General features: G+C 36.6%; 3 protein-coding genes across 5 annotated transcripts; 2 read left to right on the forward strand and 1 right to left on the reverse strand.

Annotated features, from left to right (window-relative positions):
- Positions 1 to 861: 861 nt before the first annotated feature.
- LOC131776531 (uncharacterized) lies at positions 862 to 4479 on the forward strand. The gene is made up of 6 exons (XM_066161702.1): positions 862 to 917; positions 1344 to 1430; positions 2163 to 2895; positions 3313 to 3468; positions 3595 to 3882; positions 4187 to 4479. Exons 2-6 carry the CDS (start codon positions 1380 to 1382, stop codon positions 4471 to 4473), a joined length of 1515 nt encoding a protein of 504 aa, XP_066017799.1. The 5' UTR covers positions 862 to 917; positions 1344 to 1379; the 3' UTR covers positions 4474 to 4479.
- A 764-nt stretch (positions 4480 to 5243) lies between these two features.
- LOC131776465 (uncharacterized) lies at positions 5244 to 16111 on the forward strand. 2 transcript variants are annotated; one of them, XM_066160942.1, is made up of 11 exons: positions 5244 to 5367; positions 5727 to 5808; positions 7081 to 7813; positions 8442 to 8657; positions 10134 to 10214; positions 10456 to 10535; positions 11115 to 11133; positions 11670 to 11776; positions 12792 to 12819; positions 13176 to 13466; positions 14515 to 16111. In XM_066160942.1, exons 2-11 carry the CDS (start codon positions 5764 to 5766, stop codon positions 14835 to 14837), a joined length of 1923 nt encoding a protein of 640 aa, XP_066017039.1. In that variant the 5' UTR covers positions 5244 to 5367; positions 5727 to 5763; the 3' UTR covers positions 14838 to 16111. The 2 variants fall into 2 exon arrangements, with proteins under 2 accessions (XP_066017039.1, XP_066017040.1); XM_066160943.1 differs by lacking the exon at positions 5244 to 5367 and having other exon boundaries at positions 5391 to 5808.
- LOC131776466 (kinectin) lies at positions 16105 to 20689 on the reverse strand. 2 transcript variants are annotated; one of them, XM_059092648.2, is made up of 6 exons: positions 20522 to 20689; positions 19506 to 20008; positions 18404 to 18993; positions 17822 to 17917; positions 17144 to 17410; positions 16105 to 16592 (listed from the first exon to the last, which is right to left on the reverse strand). In XM_059092648.2, exons 2-6 carry the CDS (start codon positions 19946 to 19948, stop codon positions 16279 to 16281), a joined length of 1710 nt encoding a protein of 569 aa, XP_058948631.2. In that variant the 5' UTR covers positions 19949 to 20008; positions 20522 to 20689; the 3' UTR covers positions 16105 to 16278. The 2 variants fall into 2 exon arrangements, with proteins under 2 accessions (XP_058948631.2, XP_066017041.1); XM_066160944.1 differs by having other exon boundaries at positions 20479 to 20689.
- Positions 20690 to 20757: the final 68 nt, after the last annotated feature.

Here is a 20757-nt window from a genome sequence, read left to right on the forward strand (position 1 = left end):
TTGTCCAAAATTTGCCCTATAGCCGGAAGGGCATTCTTAGTAAAGAAGCCTCGGTTGACTAAGTGTTTCAGCCTTTCTGCATCAAAACTAGAGTGCAAGATTTTCAACACCTCAAGGTTAAGTTCTTCCTCGGAGACTGAATATTGGCTTATTTGACTGTTATACGATACGAAAATTTTGTGATTTAGTAGGTTAGTTCCGTTGTTATGCAAAGTAATCATTACAAAAGGTTGTATGTGACATGAAATTTAATCATTACTAGTCATACATGAGGAGATTTGAGGTGGCTGGGAGGTCATCACGTAAATATTGAATAGAGAGGGGGGGGGGAATCACTTGTTATTTGCATGTCGTGGACGGGGTGAGGGAGGGGCTCATAGAAATTTTGATCTCTCCAACATATTTTTCTTATTTTTACCTCCCCCCATTGCCTCTAGATAATTAATGACCGGTTCCTTAGACTTGATTTAGCTGTTTTATCTCAGCATAACCAAAGGTTTACGTTATGTTGATTCACTCTGAGCCGGATGCTGTTCTAAGACGGATAATTGGATCCATTTGGAAGGTGTTTAGACTGTGTCATGGAAATCGCCCATCAAGGCAACCTTGTAAACGACTATCGAAACTGTTGCGTGACAACTCCAGAGTTGGTAACATTTTGCCTTAATTAGGTTTATTAGAGCTTCGCAGATTTTTTTTACTCTCGTTCTTTTTTCTCCTTCTTAGTTCTCCATTTTAAGAGTTCCTTTGTATTTCTAGCTTTACGAGTTTAAGAGTATGTTTGATACTGACCCAGCCGGCTAGCCCTGGCGCCAGTGTTCTTCCTTGCTGTGACGTCATTAAGTAAGTTTATTTCAATTTTGAGCACAGTTGTCCCCCTCACCAACAGCCGCTACGCAATACCGGAGTTTTCCAAGGTTAGAAGGCTGTTCCTTTCTTTTGCCACTCATGTAATCCATTCTGTATTTTTGGAAAATATAAAGGAGAAATGGACTTGTGAAGATAGTTGATTAATGATTAATGCTGACGTACGTTTGCTGGTGAGATCTAATTGATTCGGTGTGTTTCGACAAGTACTCTGATAGTTCTTTCACCATATTATCTATAACTAACATTTAACTTGCTAAGTGCTACTATTAAGCGCTGTAGGTAAGGGAAGGAATTCAGAGTGGTTGAACAGTTCATAGCAACCATCTCTAACCATTCTTTGGAGTGATCGAGCCTTTTCGCTTCTGCATGTTAATCACCTTGTTAATGAAAGGTAATTGATATTTTTAAAGCTATATAACATGATATTGCGTTCCAAAAATGTTTCCTTTCGCTCCTTCTCACTCTCTCTTTAGCAACCCAGCTACACGAGGAATTATCCAAGAAAGGATATGCAAGCGACGTTATCGATTTGTTTATTGATCTTCGGCGTTTGTTTGCAAGTTAGTAAAATTATTTCCGTGCCTGTCAGTTTAGTCTAGTAATTAAAGCGTGACCTGCTGAGTAATCAACAAACACGCTAACAGTTATTTTGTACGTTGAACTAACGTGTTTCAACTACATTCGAGTTAACGTCATCTTGCTAGAAAAAAATTGTTACTTCTTTGTAGACGTTTGTGATTATGAATTACTGTAGTGTAAGGTAGTATGTAAACTATAGTTTAATCGAATGAAGTCTGTGAAAGGAAAAATTACCGTTCGCAAAGGGGAAGGAGAAAAAACCTACTAACTTAAGGATGGTTGTTTTCTCCTAGCTAGAGGCCTTTCCTATCATATCTGTTACTACCAGACATGTTTGGACATACCTTTACATCCCTCTGAGATTAGAAAGGCCTACTTGTTTCCAAGAGTAGATGATCAATGTAATTTCGTTTGAACCTCATACTCAAGAGAGAAAATAGGATACAAAAATATGTTTGAGCTGTTTGAGACACCTTGAGAGATCTTGGTGAATGTTATTAAATTACTAGGTCCTCTATGAAAGGTCCTGGAACTCCCAGTAAAGAAAAATCTTGTGCCTTAGAAGTGTGAAAATCTTGTGACTTAGAAGAGTGAAAATTTTTTTTTCTCGCATCCTACCCATCAATCTCTGAGTGAAACAAATTGTGGGCAACAGTTTATAGTTTTATGTTTTAAACCCATTTAATTTGATTATGCTCTTTTTGCTCTGTTAGGGAGATTTCTGTGAAAGTAATAAAATATGTCATGGAAAGCAATACACTGTTAAAAGTGCTGATGGAAACTTTGAAAAATGTCAGCCTTGTGGAGTCTGCAATGAGGGATGGGGGCTGGAACCAAAATGTGGAAGTATTGTTATAAGCCCTGTGAATGAAACTTATTGCCAGCGTTGCCATGATGGAATAACATATTCTGACACTTATGACTCTTCTCCTTGTTATATGTGTCAGCGCTGTGCAGAACATGAGATTGAAAAAACATCCTGCACAAGTGATACAAACACCAAATGCAGTGGAACTTGTGAATATGGTTATTACTATAATGCTCAGGATGCATCACATGCATGTCATGAGTGTTCTCATTGTTGTTCTGATGGAAAAGATGAGATACAAGCAGAATGTGTAAGACATGGCCTTGAAAAAAGACACTGCAGCCTGCGAATGGATACAAACTGTGGTCCTACCATAAAACCTTCAATTAGCAGCAATACTGGAGATTCAGGAAAATTTAGGCCAATTTACATCCTGTATATTTGTATTGGTGCACTTGTTGGTGTAGTAATTTTACTTGTTGCAGTATTACTTAAAAGAAGAAATGCAGGTCAAAATAACCTGTCAGAGGACACCAATCCTGAGCAGGGTATTAAGCAGCATGAGGCCCAACCAATGATTCACATAAATGGACGTGCTGACCCTCAGCTTGACAACAGTAATCTGACAACTCCAACACGTAAGAATTCAATAGCTACTGATTAACACATATGGTGCCAAGTCAAAGCTATGAAGAGATACTGAATACATTACGCTATCATTAATTTTCCCTTGCAATTCTGAGTCCTAAATAATTATTCAGCACCATAAATTTAAAACACTATATGATGGCCTTAGTGTGATCCATTAATGATATGTGGCCATCTTAGATGATGAGTGCACTTTGTAACATTTTCACTTGTTTTGTATCAAATCTAATTTTATACTACAAAGGTGGAGTCCCTGTGTAACCTGATTCCTCATTGAGGGGTATGCATAGTTGCAAACAGCAGGCATGATGCAATATTGATAATGTTGAGATGTAAGGCTTGCCATTGATGTATACTTTAACTAGAAACATACATTATTTAATGTTCCCAAATGTTTTACATCACAGAAAGTGGAAAATACAACCATGAGTCTACACAAGTTTCCAGTGGCACTACACTTCACCCAGTTTTCTCTGGACTGAATCCTGGTTATGCTCATTCCAACGCTGGAACACCTCGTGTGTCACCCAAGGGAACACCTGATTTATCCAGGCAGCAGGATGGTTTGTAACTTCATATCATATACATAAAACATAGCCAAACTATGTGTCAAACTATGAATCCTTGCTTTTAAATGAACCTGAAATACCCAATTCCATATTGTAAATGTTTTGTATTATTGACTATAGGGCAGATAAAAATTATCCAGCACCCTAAACGTCAAAAACAAAAAGATGGATTTCGTGTGGAATTCTCATGCAAATGTGAGGTACCTGGTGGAACTCAAGTTTCGTACCAGTGGTTAAAAGATGACCAAGAACTTGAGGGAAAAACCTCGGACACTCTCCTCTTGGAGTCTGTTAGAATACAAGATTTCGGGTTGTACAGATGCCAGGTTTCTCGTTCAGGTGACACAGGAATGGAACTGGTTAAGTCAGAACCCGCAGAATTGATCGTTACTCCAGGCCTTGGAAAAAGTGAGAATTATTGTTGTGCCTTTTTTTTTTTAATGAAACACAGGTTTCACACAAAAACAGAACACAAAAGCAGAACTTTTGGTGAACCGTTCTCAGATTGTAAACATGGAAATTTTCCTTACTACAGCCCCTACTCTCAGTCACGACTCGCGATATTTTGGAGACTTTAGGCCTGGATTGCATTCCTTTTAGGGTCTCATTTCTCTCTTTGACTTACAGCTGGACATATGATTCCATTTTTGTGTTTGGTTCCTTCTTCTGTAGCTTTTGTTTGGCACTGAATATCGTATTTTTTTCCCGACAGAATTAAAGACTCTACGAGAGCTCGAATTTGATACAAAAAAACGAGTTGCTGTGCTTCTTGAGAATACAGCTCCAGGTGTTGGTGGATGGAGGGAAGTAGCTCATCGCTACGGAATGAATAAGGATTTAGTGAAAAATTTGGAGACTAAACAGGACCCTGGAACGCAGGTTATGGACTTTCTACAGGCATCTAAACCGGATTTACAAGTTTACAGCTTTTGCAAAACACTCAAAGAAAAAAATTGCTTCAATATTGTAAAAGTCTTAGAAGACGAGCTAGTTAATTAGTAACTCGTCTTTTCCGACGGTTATCGATCACTTCGTCGACATGTCAACTCGCCGACAACCAACTCGCGGACACCATTACTCAATCCAGTCTTTCCACAACTCTGTTATTCCGCTCAACTATCACTGTTGAGAGGAAATGTTTCATGGTTCGTCGCGCGTGGTAGCCACGAACTGCCTCATTTAGTCTTATTGTCACAAAGATGTAAATAGGCCACCGTTCGTGCATGCGTCAGGAATAAATCATTATAATTGCAGGAGATAAAAAGTGTTTTGCCCAGGTGCGTTGTTCTAGATGTGACAGTTAGTATGATCGGTGAGATTTTAGCACGGGTCGCTTGTGTTTTTATTGTACAATTTTACTAATAAAGTACATGTAAACACAGAATTATACACGGTTGTGAATTTATTTGATCTTAAAACTCGACAAAGACGCTTTCAAGTTTTCGAAAGTCGAGTCAGACATAACTTTGGTGAGACTGAAATATGTCTCCTTAGCGCCAAGTTTACGCCATCGCCGAATAAGCTGATTAACAGAACGTTTAGCGGCATTCGACGTAGGTTGCTTGCCTTGTTCGTTTCCATCGTAGAATTTGACGACCTCCGGTCTGTTTGTGCTTCATGCTCCTTCGAGGTAAGCGTTGTGTGACGATCTTAGGCTTACGGTTTTCTTACCATTCATTTTAGACATCAGTATTAAAAGCCAATGAAATTCCGCACATACTTCCGCATTGCTTGCGTGACATAAAGATGCGGCGGGCATGGGGCTGAGTGAGCAAGTCTCGTGACTCCGCCTTCGTTGTACTATCTTGCAAGCTCAGCTGAATTCGCGACAGACATCTGAAATTAACTTCGTAAGGAAAATGACGGTTCTTTTCTAATTTAATTACAGATCAGGTAATCGTTTGTAATCGTATGCTGTATGAAAGATGATTCTTGAGTTAACTCTGTGATCGCGCATTTAGTGGGTTGCTCTTGCGTTATACACCTGCGAACAGCGTGCGTTTTGCTCACGGGCCGAGTACTCTAACTCAGTTTTAGGGATTCTTTGGAAGATTTCTTGGATTTCGTCGTTGCTTCATGTTACTTTCTGCCAATTTGACTTTTAACGACTCTCATCTTCAACACAACTCACTTATAATCTATTTTACGGTGTAATTACAAGAGTGTTAACTCAACCAACATTTTGCAGAGTCTAGGGTTGTTAACCAAACGTGAAGCGAAGCTTTTGTTGCTACGTTGTTTTGTCTCTGCAGACAAATGAGACAAGCTCGTATTTGACACTGGATCATTATGCAGTCAGTATTTGTGTTTTTAGTCTTTTCCTGCTTCTGTTTGGTAAGTGATATAAGTTTTAATTTCTTTGGCATATTTGTTAAGAAACTTAATTACATTAAAACATCCATAATTAGTGTGGAAATGAGTTAATTTGTTCAAGAAAGCTCAATCTTCTTCTTTCATCTAGAGATTTGATGAGCACATCAGCTTCTATCACTTAAACGCGATGGGTTTTAAATGGAGAAGAATCTGTCACCAAAATCTATTAATTATTTACGCCTTTGAAACCTTTTGAGCAAGTGGAGAACACAAGCTGCGTGATCTTTAAGTTTTCATCATGATCTAATTTGAAACGCGTCAAATCAAATTTATCTATTGATTTACTTTGTTTGATCGAGATACAGAAATATAAATCTAGTCTTGTACCACACACATGTAATACATCATTTTATTTAAAAAGATCTCTCGAGCCACATTTATTCCTTTCTTAATTTGTTGCCCTTGGCAATTTTTCTCTTTGAGAATTAACTTTTCCCTGAAAGTGTGTGGATGGAAAAAAATAACGAAAATGAAGTCTGCAGACTTTGACGAGGATACTTGTTTTGGAATTGACAAGAGGTTAATGAGAGTTAGGGAAGCTTTTGAAGTTTTCCTTGCAAGTGTTGTTGACATTGAAAGTCTGCAAATTGACATATGAATAATTTCTCTACTAATATGTTCTGTGCTTCCTTAGTCAAACGGATGAAATTGCACACTTCCTATCACCTTTACAACCCTTTTCTTTAAGAAGAAGTAAACCAAGAAAAATTCAAGTTAAACAGCTGACTTAAATACCTGCAAAATATCAATTGAAATCTTAATTCAGTCTCACAATATTATTTTGAAAGCAGGTGATAGAGACTTTATCTTGTATAAAAATCCACATTATTTTATACCAAATTTCCTTGCCTGTATATTTTGTGTGAAACAATTTGGTGAAGAAAATGATGAGCATTACTGACACAGTCATCCAGACTTTTATGAAGTCATACATCAGGCTCTCTCTGACTTCTCTTTTCTTTCAGTTTTTTTTTTTTTTTTTGTTCTTTTTCCTTTTTACCTGAGTTACCAAAAGACTTACACAAAATGGTTGGCTATGGGAAACAAAAAATTTCATTGGGGTGACTGGCCTACATAAATGGCAAACAATTATTCAGTAGAATGCTTGATGAATAATGAATGAATCTTTAAGGGACCTATTGATTAAAACCACTTATTTAGCAACCTGGTGAGACTTGGCATAAAGCAAACCATGGCTACTAAACACATTTTTCTCCTTTTTCTTCTTGCTAGGAAGTACATCACGTCTTTTGTAAAATCTGTCCTGATGACAAGTATACCATTGTCAGCTCAAACGGGAGCTTTGTGAAGTGCTTTCCTTGTGACACATGTCATCCTGGTTGGGGATTGTATCCTCTATGTGGAACACAACTTACAAATGAAAGAATGTCTGAAATATCTTGCAAAGTATGCCCTTCAGGCACATTTTCTGCCGAGCTAGACTCCTCCCCTTGTAAAAACTGTCAACAGTGTGCCCCTCATGAGATAGCATCTGCCAGTTGCACCAGGGTATCGGACACAAGTTGCAATAAAACATGTGATAAGGGATACTTCTTTGTTGAGGTCTCTCACAGCTGTCAACAATGTTCATATTGTTGTTTTGACAAAAAAGATGAACCACAGCCAGAATGTATCAAACATGGCTTCAATGCTACTGGTCAATACTGTAGCATTCGATTGGATAAGACTTGCACTCCAGTGCATCTAACTACTAGGACAACCTTGCCAGCAATTGTGACACGTATGACGCAGTACCATGACAAATCAGCCCCTCCTGCTACCAGCGGAAAAGTACCTGGTGATACTACTAAGAGCAGCACTCAGAATACTATCGCAATAGTACTTGGTGTGCTGGCTTCTATATTTGTCACTGCACTAATAATTATTGTTGGATTCTTATGTTGGATAATTAGAAGGAAGAAACAAAGGGGAAAGAGGGGGATTGATTATGGTAATAACAGCGAAGGTGAGTTGTTTTCCAATCCTTCTAGCAAGAGTATAGTTAAAAATGTTAGGTTTAAGGTTTTATCAAGAAGCCTTGCTGCTGAAGCTAATCCTAGTTTTAAAGACCAGTTTTGTTATTAATAGTAAATGGCAATTAGGGAAGGTTATCACTCCTCAGTGCTGGATTGATACCAGTCCACCACCTGTTTCTTTCAAGTTTTACAATACCCAGTGACTGTTTAGGGAGTCAGAAAATGATTGTGAGAAAAACATACAGTACCATTTTACACAAGATTACTACATTATAATTACCCTGCAGCAAGGGCTCAAATGCACACCTTTTAACACCACCACCAGTGTACAGAATTGCTGATGTTACCATGAAAATCAGCTGATTAAACTTGCTTTTCTGCAATTTTCTGGCTATTTGTCAGCTCTTCATTTTTGCCTTGTACAGGAAATACAGGAGAGCTAGGTCAATATATCAATCAGCTTTGAAACCTGTTTTTTTTTCTTTGAATTTAAATAAATTATGTTAATTTATAAACACATGGCATTTTTTTATTAACTGCATTGGTTGACAAACAATCTTGTATATGACAGCTTTGTTTTAATTTTTAAATAATTTGATATATTTTTCAATTTGTCAGCACTGAAAGACACCAGCTATGCTAGCGAAGGACCCACACTGTCAAATTCCAGTACTGTGGTGCCATTACCATCCCCTATAGTAAAAGCATTACAGATCAACTCAGGTTATGCTCCATCCTCTTCAGAAGATGATGAAGTAGATGACCTGCGTAACCCAAAGGATGAATTACGAAAGAAGCGTATTTTAAAACGACAAATTAGTAAAGAAGCAGGAGGTAATATATATTTATTATTTACCATATGTATATGATATATGTAAAATATATATACCCATTTTAAAAGACATTGCAGTTTGAAACTATATATGAAATACATATATAGAAAACCTTTTTTTTCATTAAAAAGTTGACGTAAATTATGGGGACAATTTTCAAAAGGAAATTACTGTCAATAACTGCCGTCAGAAAAAAACTATTGTTCCTTTGATGCAAATTTGCATGCATCATACATCATGCATCACCTTTTTGATGATAAAAAAAGTTTATATATTTCATTATTTCAAATTGCAAAGATTTTTTGAAAATGGGCATCTGTAGATATATTTGTACATTTCCAAATAAATGGAAAAAGAGCCTTTTTGGTGAAGAAAGAGATCATGTCTATATTCAAAAAGTAATTTCAAATTTGCAACATTTTTAAAACAAGTGTATATAGATACAGATGTATATATCTTTCTATTGATTTTTAATTGCATTTCAAAAGTTTGAAAGAAGTTGATAGAAGTTTTAGTAGTGATGTGAGCATCATTATCCAATAGTGCGATGAGGGGGGCATAAAATGTTTTGAAAAACTATAAATTCAGCAGATTGTGTAAAGAGTGATATCAACTTTATGCATCCAGTAATTAAAGTTTCTCATTTGATTTCTTTCACATTGCATATAAGCTATTAAGGGGCACACTTTCCAATAAGTTTCATGCACTCATTAAAGTAATTTTACATTTAATCATAACCATTAAAATTTCATCAAATTTTATTGGTGTATTAGGTGCTTTATTTTTCACTAATCATTCTGTACAGTTGTAATGGGACAGTGCAATCAGACAGTTGGCTGTAATCAGACACCTGTAGTTGGACAGTTGAAGCAGCCAATCATGCTTAAAGTCCACTCAGCTACATCCACCAATCACAGAATTGATCACATTAACCATATATAGCAGCCACCATAAAGGAATTTTGTAGACTTTGTCTCTAATGGAGATGTTTGTTCTTATTTTCTGTTTCTTCCAGAGATTGTAACAGTTATAATAAATTGTGTCATCCAAATCTGTCTGTAGTCATACTCCTGATTAACAAATCAGATTCTTGCTTTGCAGTCATCTGATTTTGTCAATCACTCACCATTATTATTTCATTTTCTCTTTTGATTTCTGCAAAGATTGAAAAATAACTTTCCTGACAATGTCTTACTTACACTACTTGACCATCTAATATTAATCAGCTGTGATCACCAATGCAACCAGGTTAAGAGAAAATATAATTTATCAGCTATGGAGTTCTATGTTGATTCAAATCTAAACTCTCCTTACTTAAATACATGCAGGGTTTGTAATTTTAATTGCAACTAAAGAAGGGTACTTGATGTTTACATGCACAAGTCAACTCAAATAAATGTGTCAATCATGCATAGTTTTAGATAGAAACATTTGGCAACTAAAATTTGAAATGTATCTTTCTTGATAACTGTTTCAGCATCAAAAGACAGTGCCAGTGAGAGCGTTTTAGGATCCATAGAGAAAGACAGTGATGAAAATAAAGGGCAAGACAAAAACGGTATATTAAGTAGTGCTTAGATTTCAGGATAAAATTATATAATTTGGAATTATTCACACTGAAAACAGTGTAGTTATGAAAAATCATAGCTCTTACCTTTCTTTTCATGCTTTTGGAGGGTTTGCTAATAACTCACCTATAATAGGTTTACTTCAGTCAAAACTGTATTTTGCATTACATCATTATACTATTATAAACAATGTGAAATCATTAATTATTTTAACTGCCCTAAAAATTTAAGATGTTGGTGTAGCAGTGCCTAGGAAATCAAGTCTTGTAAGGAAACTGTCCAAAGGTCATTATCAGCCATTATTAGGAGAGGTATTTATGACAAACTTTGCTTGATGTACATCCACTTCTTTAAGATCACTGTCTGCAATTTGTATTAAGTTTCATGTGACTTATAAATTAATAACCTTGAGACTTTACTTACATCAATACAAGTATTTTTTTATCATTCATCTAATGTCAGTAATAACACTGCTTTTTCTGAACACTTGATGCAATTTCATTCCAAAACAAAACACTAGATTTCCTAGCAGTAAATAGATCAGATAATCACTTTAAGTGTGAAAAAGAGAACCAATCAAATTAACTCTTTACACCCTAACCTCAGTATCCATATTCTCTACACTCATCTCCGTACAAATCAATTGGTGCTGACAAGGAGAATTTGTTTAAACAATCAAAATTTTCTTCAGGCGTCAATCATTTCTGTTATTCTCATGATCTTGATGAATGATTAATAGCAGTATTACTCTAAGGAGAAATCTGATGCACCACTCACTCTCAGATGCAGTGTTCAAATTATTGGTATTCATTTCATAAATGCTGTTAGTATATACACATATATTTAATATGAGCTTTCATGAGATATCATATATGTTTTATCTCTTTCAGGATTCAGATGAGCAAGATGGTTGGTATTTTATGTTCCTGCATAATTAATTTTGGTTGGCAGTATGTGGGATTAAATAATTTTTGTTGATAAAATATAAGCAAACACAATTAAGGGCAAAGAATGAGAACAGTCTCATTTAAAAAATGTGGAATATACCTTTTCCATGCAGTTTCATTTTATAGTTCAAGGTGATACCTAGAAAATTTAAAATAGCTCATAAGAAAAGACAAATTTGATGGCTGGACTTTGTATTTCCTTGATAAAGCAATAGAAAAAAAACGGGATCACTAGAAAAGTGGGAGGTTGTAGTAAAGAAAGAGAATTATTGATATGATGTACTTTACAAGTTTATTAAATTAAAGGAATCAGATAGTCTTGAGACATAGAAGTCTGCCTCAAATAATTTAAGTTGTGCCTTTGGTAAGATTTGTTTATTTTAGATTTATTTCATAAACAGCTCAGTTAAAGTCTGCACAGCAGGTAGCCTTGTGTATTATGAGGATTGAAAGTTACTCTGCAGTCAAAATCTCAATTGCATGCTTTTATTTGAACAGAGATTGTGCAAGAGGGAGTAAGAGGGTCCAGCGTGCCTACCATAAGATTCAAGGCATCAAAAAGGAAATCATCCGGTGCTGGCACCCCTAACAAGGAAGACTTTCAGGTAGGTGAAATAATAGATAAAATTTTTAGTTTTTAATGCTATGATAACTAACATATAATAATTACCTTTTGAATAGTATAAAAGATGACTTGAGGGGTAAACAGATTTTTAAAATTAAGGTTGGTTATACATGCTTAGCATGAACAGTATCCATGGTAACACTGTTCATTACAGTGTGTAATTTTCAGGTAGATGAGTAAATTTGTTGATCTACTTTACAGTGATAAGTCAATAAATCATTTATTAGTTCTTATTCATAATTAATAATATTGCTGATGACTCATGAATCAATCAATTAATTGTTCAGACAAAAGTCAGCTTTAGAAACTCTTTATGGTGGCTACTTTACTTTATGAACGCAGCTGATAAAACCAAATTATTTTGTCTAGTACATTGTATGGTTATTTGATAAGTACATAATCTCCTTAATCATGTCACACCCAGTCCATATATTAGTTGGACTTAATCACATGACAAAGAAAATCTTGTTGTATTCTACACTGTAAATTGGCCACCTAAAGAGTTTAAAGGCTGATGTTTCAAGCATTAGCCTTTTGTCAGAGCGGAGGGCTGATACTCAAAACATCAGGTATGAACTCAACAGTGGCCAATTTACATTATCAACTCAGTTGATAATACTTAATTACCCTGTTATACTCTTTCACCAATGCAGCATCATACTTTCTTTAGAAACTTACCTCCTTTATTCATTTATATTCTTCTTTGTTTGAGTTATGTTGTAGAAATATCATAGTTGTACATCTTTGATAAAGTTTTGTCAATGACTTCCATTTTGGCCACATTACAATCACAAGCTTACAATTTTATTTTTCCAGTATACTCTTATTTTCCACCAATGATTTTTGTTATAAAGTTTAGAGAGCCAAGAGCTCTCTTTAATGAGTGCATCTTAAATCAGTATAGTGCATACTTCTTCCTGCAATATCAAACTGTTATACCCATTATGAATGGAAATCAACTTTTTTTCACATTGATTGTGATTGAATTTTTTTAGGATCCAAAAGAGGATGATGATACTAAAAGTAAGAAACTTTTGAATTCTGGTATTTTTTAAATTATGTGTATTATAACCTTTTAAAGGTCTCTTCCCTACCCACCCCCACAGAACTAAGTTGCTGGGAGACCTTTCAATGCTTAGCATTTAACCCTTTAACTCCCAGATCAAATTTGTAATTCTCCTTACTGTCAACCATACAATTCTTGTAATGTTAGTTCAGAGAATTTAGTATTGGATCAACTTATTATCCCCAAATTGATATTATCTTTATTCTCATCCCTTATCTGGTTGATATTGTATTTATATCATAAGGAAAAATTCTGTCTTGGTCACTCATGGGAGTTAAAGGGTTATTAGATAATGAATAAATTACTTTTTTAGTTGTAGCAAAACCTTTCAAGGTTGTTGTGCAACCCAGACATCAAGAACAGAAAGAAGGTTCACGAGTGAAATTTGAATGCAACATCTCTGGAGAGACAGAAGTACGTTATCAGTGGTTCAAAGATGACTCCACGATTCAAGGTCAAAGAAACTCTTCCCTTGTTTTGGATCCAGTTAAGGTGGAAGACTTTGGCAATTACAAGTGTGAAGTAAAATATGATGATGGTGACAGTGAGAAGTGTGTGACATCTCTCCCTGCAGAACTAGACGTCATCCCCAGTGATGGAATGAGTGAGTGTCAATTATTTGCTAATTACCATTTATTTTGGGTACTACATGTACTGTTAATATTATAAGCCACACACAATTTCTTACTTAGGCCCCCAGGAGGAGACAATTTGCACCCCACAGGAAGCAGTGAGGTGGCTGTGAATGTGTGATTTTCATATCATTTATGCATTTGGGAGCTCAATGCTACTCACCTTCCATAATGATAAATAACTGAGCTATAGAGGACAAATATGTTCATTCGTGACTGAAGTTAAGGTAAACACTTCTAGTCAGCGACACAACTTCATTGACAGCTCAACAAGTAATTACCACAACTGCTGTTTACGAGCTTCGTTTATATAAAAATGCCCAACATTTCTCATCTTACTCTCTGCCGTCGCTGCCAAATAAAAAGCAGGAAACAATAACGACCCACTGATTTCAGCGTATTTTCCAAGATGGAGAACCAATCATTCCTCAGCTCTCTCCATTAACGCTTACTTCCTGGGGAAATGCCTCGCAGTTTAATTCCCCGTTTTCCCGTGAAATCACGTTGTTAATTTGGGAGCCTAAGCACAAACGTCAGAGTTGGAGAGGCCGACGACAGCTAGAAGTTCAATACTGAAACGACGACCTCACGGTCGATGCATTGGCGTCAAAGTGCGCCAGAATTAGTTTTATTCCTCAAAAAACGTATCTGCTTTATTTCTCTACTAATTTTTGAGTGAAACCTTGGCATGACGCGGTTATTTCTCCGCCCTGCCCGGGAGGTTGGTTGAGGGGGCTTCAATCGAAAAGTGCATTACAAAGTAAATAACTGAACATTCTGGAATATTCTGGGGTATTCTAGAACATTAGTCAACAATGTTTGGTCCAATAGTGTATTTTAATTACGTAACTGCTGTCGGCTTATTGACCCATTTCCTTTATTTGAGGAGGAGCACTCAGGAGTTTGTTATATTTGTCAACTAATTGAGATTCTGCCATATTTCTTCACAATAAGCGTCGCCATGTAATTTAAGTTATTTGAGGAAACATTGCCATTCTCCTTATTTTTCTTTACTTTTAGAGCTCAAATGTCTCACAAATGTAGATCCCAATATTCAAGAGAAGGTTGGAAACCTTCTGACCAAGAAAAAACCGGGAATTCGGACCTGGAAACAACTCGCTATCAAGTATGCTATGGAGGATCATCTTATAGTTTCTCTTGAAAACAGTCAAGAGACAGCCGGAAGAGAAGTAATCGAGTTCCTAGCAAAGTCAAACCCGAAACTTACAGTGTATGAGGTTTGCAAGGAACTTAAAGAAAAAGACATACGACGTTTGGACATTGTTGAAGTATTACTAGCTCATCTTTCGGCTCCAATTTCAGGCGGTGACGTACGTCTATAGAGTTTTTTTTACGTGATATTGTTTTAAATGTAATGTTTAAAAAAAGGGTCAGTTGTTGATAGAAGTTCTTAGGTCGCGATCAATTATGGTCTCTAGGAGAGTTAGTGACGCTTTTGAATGCAGTGATGCAGTGCATCACATCGACAATTTCAGAGTATGTGTGACTTATAGATCTTGAGCCATAAGCAATAATTTAGTATCAAGGGAGGTTGTATAATTTGAAATGTTTCCTTGAGTAGTTTATTTTTATGGGACCTTGTCAACTGGAAAAGATGTTGACTAAAATTCTTATAGTCCTTTATAGACAAGTAGATAATTTGGAAACGGTTACATAACAAGTGTGTTAGAGTCAACGGACTGTATTGATAGGGGAAATATGGATTACTGTCTCAATTTTTTTCTATATTTTTTGTATTTATAGAGTTTTCAAGTTTTAGCGATTTAGTCATTGTTTACTGAGTAAACCATATTCAGGAAAACTTTCTTATAAGAGATTTCCGTCCATACTTGATAACGTGTATTTCAGATTTCATAGATGAACAGATGAAAGTATTATACATGCACAATTACGACTGATTTTTGTATCCAAGCACATTTGTATAAGCTTGCTATGAAAGCACGCGTACATGTTGTCTTCGGCTATCATAAAAATGTTCCTGAATTTTGATGTAAGTTGCATTTTACATAAGCTGGTTGTGGTAGTATTATTGCGGGCAATTTTTAAGATGCAACTGCGGAATTTCGGAATTTCTGTAGATTACCCTTGCAACTGAGTGGTCATTAATGTGTGACGTTGTGTGACGTTGTTGCGTCAAGTTCAGCCATAAACTTACATAGTGTTATCCGGATTTATTTAATAATGTTAGAAACTTTGACATAAATTGACACAAAAATAGGCACACATGATCTACTTTTTGAAATAGCAATTATTTAAGAAGTGAACGTACAGAATTATTGTCAAAAACTTTTGAAGCTGATGTAGATTTTTTCTTTATTACAATTATTTATCGAATATAAACTGCAATCATTCGAATGCATGGAGATTCACCTTCATGACCTTCGGTTCGCATGACAGCAAGGGGTTTGGGACAGAGGCCGCTAATGGTACTATCCATGATCGTTCCCAGTGCCTTTTGAGCTTCAGTATCACTATTGACAGGCGAATTTTTTTGTTATATTTATTCTAATTTGTCGTAGGATTATCGTACTATTTACTCAACACATACTCTTTGTTTAACCAAATCAGGCAATAAAATTGCTGCTATTTTTCTGTATCGTGTGTCTGCCTTTACAATTAAATTAGGAAAACATTAAACTGGAGGAGCTCCACATTCAACGAATAATACTTTGAGCGAGCGTGGAATGATATAATGCAAGGTGAAAGACAAAACACAACCTTAATCAGTTGTTTTGACTAGGTTGAGGAAAATTAGGGTTGGCTCTATCGAGTTGACTTCATGGGCGTCACAACATGCCTCGACAAGACGTTAACAACATCCATCCGTCTGAGTCCAGACTCCTTAAAGGTCTTACAGATGAAATAAACAGTGATATTAGGCGAAAGGGAGGCCAGACTCTCCAACATAGCTCCTGCTGGGTTTTTTCCGCTTTCTAAAAAGGAGATTTCCTTTTCTCTCATTCCATACCTTCGTGCCACTTGCTTCCATGACGCCAGGCCAGGAAGGCGCTTCTTGTTGAGTAGGTCAATGATGGCTTGTTTTGTTTCTATGTTTATCTCGTGTAAACCTCTAAATCCTGTGTAAAGATCAAAATAAAATGAGTGGTTCGAGGTGAGTTTATGTGGGGAGATTTAAATGTAAAGATATAATGCAAATTTATTCATTTATTTTGAGATAACTTCTTCATCCATTCGGTTATTCATGAATTAACACACAGAATTAGGGATAATTTGAATCCTCGTCTTTCGAATGCCATTTTGATTGCCTTGTTTACATGAAGTCGGTTGGAATTCCTGTTTGGTTGTCACTAAAAAGCCTGAAAAATTATGTTTGCACAAAATAAAAAATTGACAAATGCTTCAGTATGAAAATGGTTTGTTGCTGGTATGACGAGGCGTTTCGTCCGCTCAAAGTCCCTTTCGCAAAGTTGAAGGCGTCAGCATTCTGACCCTCAGTCACAAACAGTTCTCAACTGAACATTCACGAGTAACATTCGTGTAGCAAATGCAAGCCTTCCTTAATCTCTGCCCTTTTCAGAGGATTTATCTTGTAAATGTTCTCTAACTCCTTTTTTTCCCTTTTTCTGTTTTCTGTTTCAACGAAAAAACAACAGGAAAAAGTACTTACTCATTCCAGGAGCAGGGAATACATCGACTTCAGCGATATCTGAAGTAACAGATCCACTCTTATCCCACACACGACAAAAGTAACGTCCAAAGTCCTCCATCCTAATTGAGCTCAGCACCAGGTCCGAACGATTGGCCCCAGGGATTTCAATGTCGTCCTTAACCCAACGGTAACGAATATCCGGTAGACCCCGGGTTCGACAACTCAGCACTAATGTTTTCCCTTCCTGCACGGCTTGAGATTGAGGCATTTGAATAATCTCCAAACCTGGATCAATAGAAAAAAAATCAGCAGAAAGTTACCTCACTGATTCACTGATCAGTGCAATGCATTTTAAAAATAGATGCTTGATATTCTAAAACATTACATAGATATATTTAAGTGTCGTCTGACTGAGATTGAAAGTGTTCTTAAAAAAGTTGATGTATACGAAACTTTTTCTTGCTGATAAAGCTAGTTCAAAATACAATCATTAACCTCAGTGCCAAGGTGAAAGGATTCAGCGTTTCCCTAAAAAGAAAAAATCTCTATGGGGGAAATTATAACAGTTATTACAGGAAGATTTACTCAGAATATTTACACTGATATTTACTAAAATATAACATTTATTGTATTGCTATCATAATTTTCACAAGAATCGTGCACGTTGCTAACCAACACCGAAAATCCAGGACTTACTTGATTCGTCAGGCTCTTCCTCAGACTGGTAACCAGAGCTCGCTCCCAAAGATGTACCCGAAGAGGTCCTGGGTCGAGATGGAGGTTCGACGTCATCTGAATGAAGAAGCAAGGCAAAACAGTGAATATATTCATCAATAACTCTATTCATTTCAGTGCAGTGGTTTTTGTTTCTGAAAGGAAACGAGAGCATCTAACGAAAAGAAACGATTAAACTTTTTCGTAACGTAACGTTTGATTTTTTCTGCTTGATGATTGATAACCTTAATATAAGTCTACAATATATGAACCAAAACTAAATATTGTCGCTTTAACGGTTTAATTTCTCTTTCTGTAAGAGAGTTACCAGACTTTTATGCATGAAATTTCTGTCTCAAAGGAGAGGCCACAACCTCGTCTTGCTTGCGCGGCTCTGTGAATACCCCAAGGATTTGTCTAAGGCTCTGCCCAAAGGGAAAGTACAAGGAATAACTGGCTGGTGTTTGAGTTTTTTGCTACTCACATAATTAATTCAGTTTACACCTCAAGGAATGATTTACTTAAAACTAAAAATTAATTATTATCAATCTTTTTATCATCAACCTGTCACGTCTCCTTGAAATCGCCCAAGTTCCTTCTCCTTTTTCTTCAACTTTTGCTGCAACGATTCGCTTTCTTTCTCCAGCTCATGCACTTTTTCACGCAGCTCCAGGACATAACTCTCTAATGCTTTAATCTCATCGGTCTTTTCCCTGGTCAAACTCTTTAACTGGAGACTTTCATCTTTCCCATCATTTGTTCCATGAACATTTGCGGGCTCTGAACTTTTTCCCAGTTGTCTGTTTTCTTCTTGAAGCTTTTCAATGGTTCTTCGCAAGCCCTTGGAGATTGTCATTTCTCGTTTTAATGTTTCCTTAACACTGCTCAGCTCCTCCAATATAACGTTTGATTTCTGGAATCCATCACTGTCACTTTCTCGTAAGTCGTTCGCTAGTGTTGATTCCTTCAAGACCTTCTCCAGCTGTTGTAACTGATGTAAAGGTTCTCTAGTTCTCGGATTCTTGGGCCTTCCAGTTTGCTGGGGGGCATGCACTTGCATTTCAAAGAGTTTGTTGATCATGTCTGCGAGTTCTTCATACCTTTCATGCCAGTTTTCTAATGAGAGCGTTTTTCTCTGGGTGGCATGTCTCTCTCTGCAGTAAACATATTCAGTTATCAATCATTCATGCCTGCATGTATTAATCTATCCATTAATTCATCATTCACTTGTTTGTTAATTCTTTATTTGTTCGTTAGTTTCTTGCGCCAGAAATCAATTATGAAAGCTAATCTCTGACGAAAACCATCCGCACGGTTACGTAACCTCAATGTAAACATTTTTTAAATTGAATCTTTGTTTAATTTTGGTCATTTTGCAAGCGGAAATGAGGATCCAACTTCACAACAAAACAATTTTTCCCTGAACTTAAACCGCATAGCGCCCCCCAATTAACTCTTTCATTTCTTTGATCTTGACAGAAATTCTCCTTACAATCTGCCACACATTTCGTACAGAGTTAGTTCTAAGAATTTGGTGTGAAATCGAATAATATTCCTCGGTTGATGTTTCTTTATTCCCACCACCTGTTTGCTTTAAAGTGTGTTCACATTGCAAAGAGAAAGTACTTTCTGATCACTATAGGAAGTCAAAGTGTTAAATCCTTACCTTATCTCTGTTGCTTCCTTGTTCACCAATTCTTCATTCTGAATAACGACTTCTAATTGATCATTAAATCCAATTTTTTTGAACTCCTTTTCCAATCTAAACTTGATTGTTTTCGACTCATAGTCTTCCAGAAATAACAACAGACTCATCTCTGAGTGACATTGCAATTCCACCAAGATGGAATGTCCATCTGTGATATTGGTAACTTCAGGATCCACATCGCCGAATAGAGTCCTTTCTAAGGCTCTTTTTATGGCACCCTCCGCGGGCCCCTTACAGACGAGGTAGAAAGCACCTAACGATAATGCACCAAGACTTACAGCTCCCGCTAACCAGGGGTTGTCAATCTTGAGTGAAATAGAAAATCCTGCTCCTGACAGAGACAAATCCATTGCGGCCCTTGTCGCTGTTTCCACAGCTGCGTTGGCGATTACTCCGTCCATCTTATACTTATAGAGACTGCTTGGTCCTGTTCGTTCAGCGATTTTCACTTGGATTCAATTCTACAGAATTTGCATACATTTTAGACGCTACAATCAGTTCAGCTTTCGTGCTTTTCTCATTGGAGGCAACTTTGAAACAACCCATCCCTGAAAATTTCGATGTTTACATACTGTGACAAGTTAATTCCGGTGTCACGCAATCATTTAAAGGACTCTGAGAAAAATATTTAAATTTCTTGGTTGAAATGAAAGATTGGGGAAGAAATTCGACTGTCTTAAAGTGGAATTAATGACCAAACGAGTGGTTTTGATCTTCCTTTGAACGGTAAGTAGATCAAGGTTTAAAAAGTAATTCCGGGTGAACAAAATTGAACTCGATACCTCTATCCAAGATACAAATTCAAATTGTACTTTTGTGCTGTCCTGTTTCGTAATGACTTCAGAAACTTTCGTCAGCTTTTCGAGAGATCAATTACATTAATAATTGGCCTTTGAGCATTTCTTTTGGCCTGATTCTCCTGTTTCCGCACCTTAGCGACTATGTTGTTTTCGCCGCCGAGTTAGGTCACTAACCTCTCTCTCATCTCCGCGTTCTTTCTCTATCCAAATGATTTCCTTAGCCAGCTTACCGCGTAGCTCGCGTTCAGAATTATAACGTCAACTCTAACAGACTTAAGCCTGGTGGTAGGCACACCACGGTTATTGTAAGGAAGCGTAATCAGCACTCGAAGAATTACAGAGGCTCGAGCGTGGGTCAAGCAACTTGGGTAATTTGAGCTTTGAATAATAAGTTGATGCCCTATAGTGGG

This window comes from Pocillopora verrucosa, chromosome 14 (assembly GCF_036669915.1).
Source record: "Pocillopora verrucosa isolate sample1 chromosome 14, ASM3666991v2, whole genome shotgun sequence".
Classification (NCBI taxonomy): domain Eukaryota; kingdom Metazoa; phylum Cnidaria; class Anthozoa; order Scleractinia; family Pocilloporidae; genus Pocillopora; species Pocillopora verrucosa.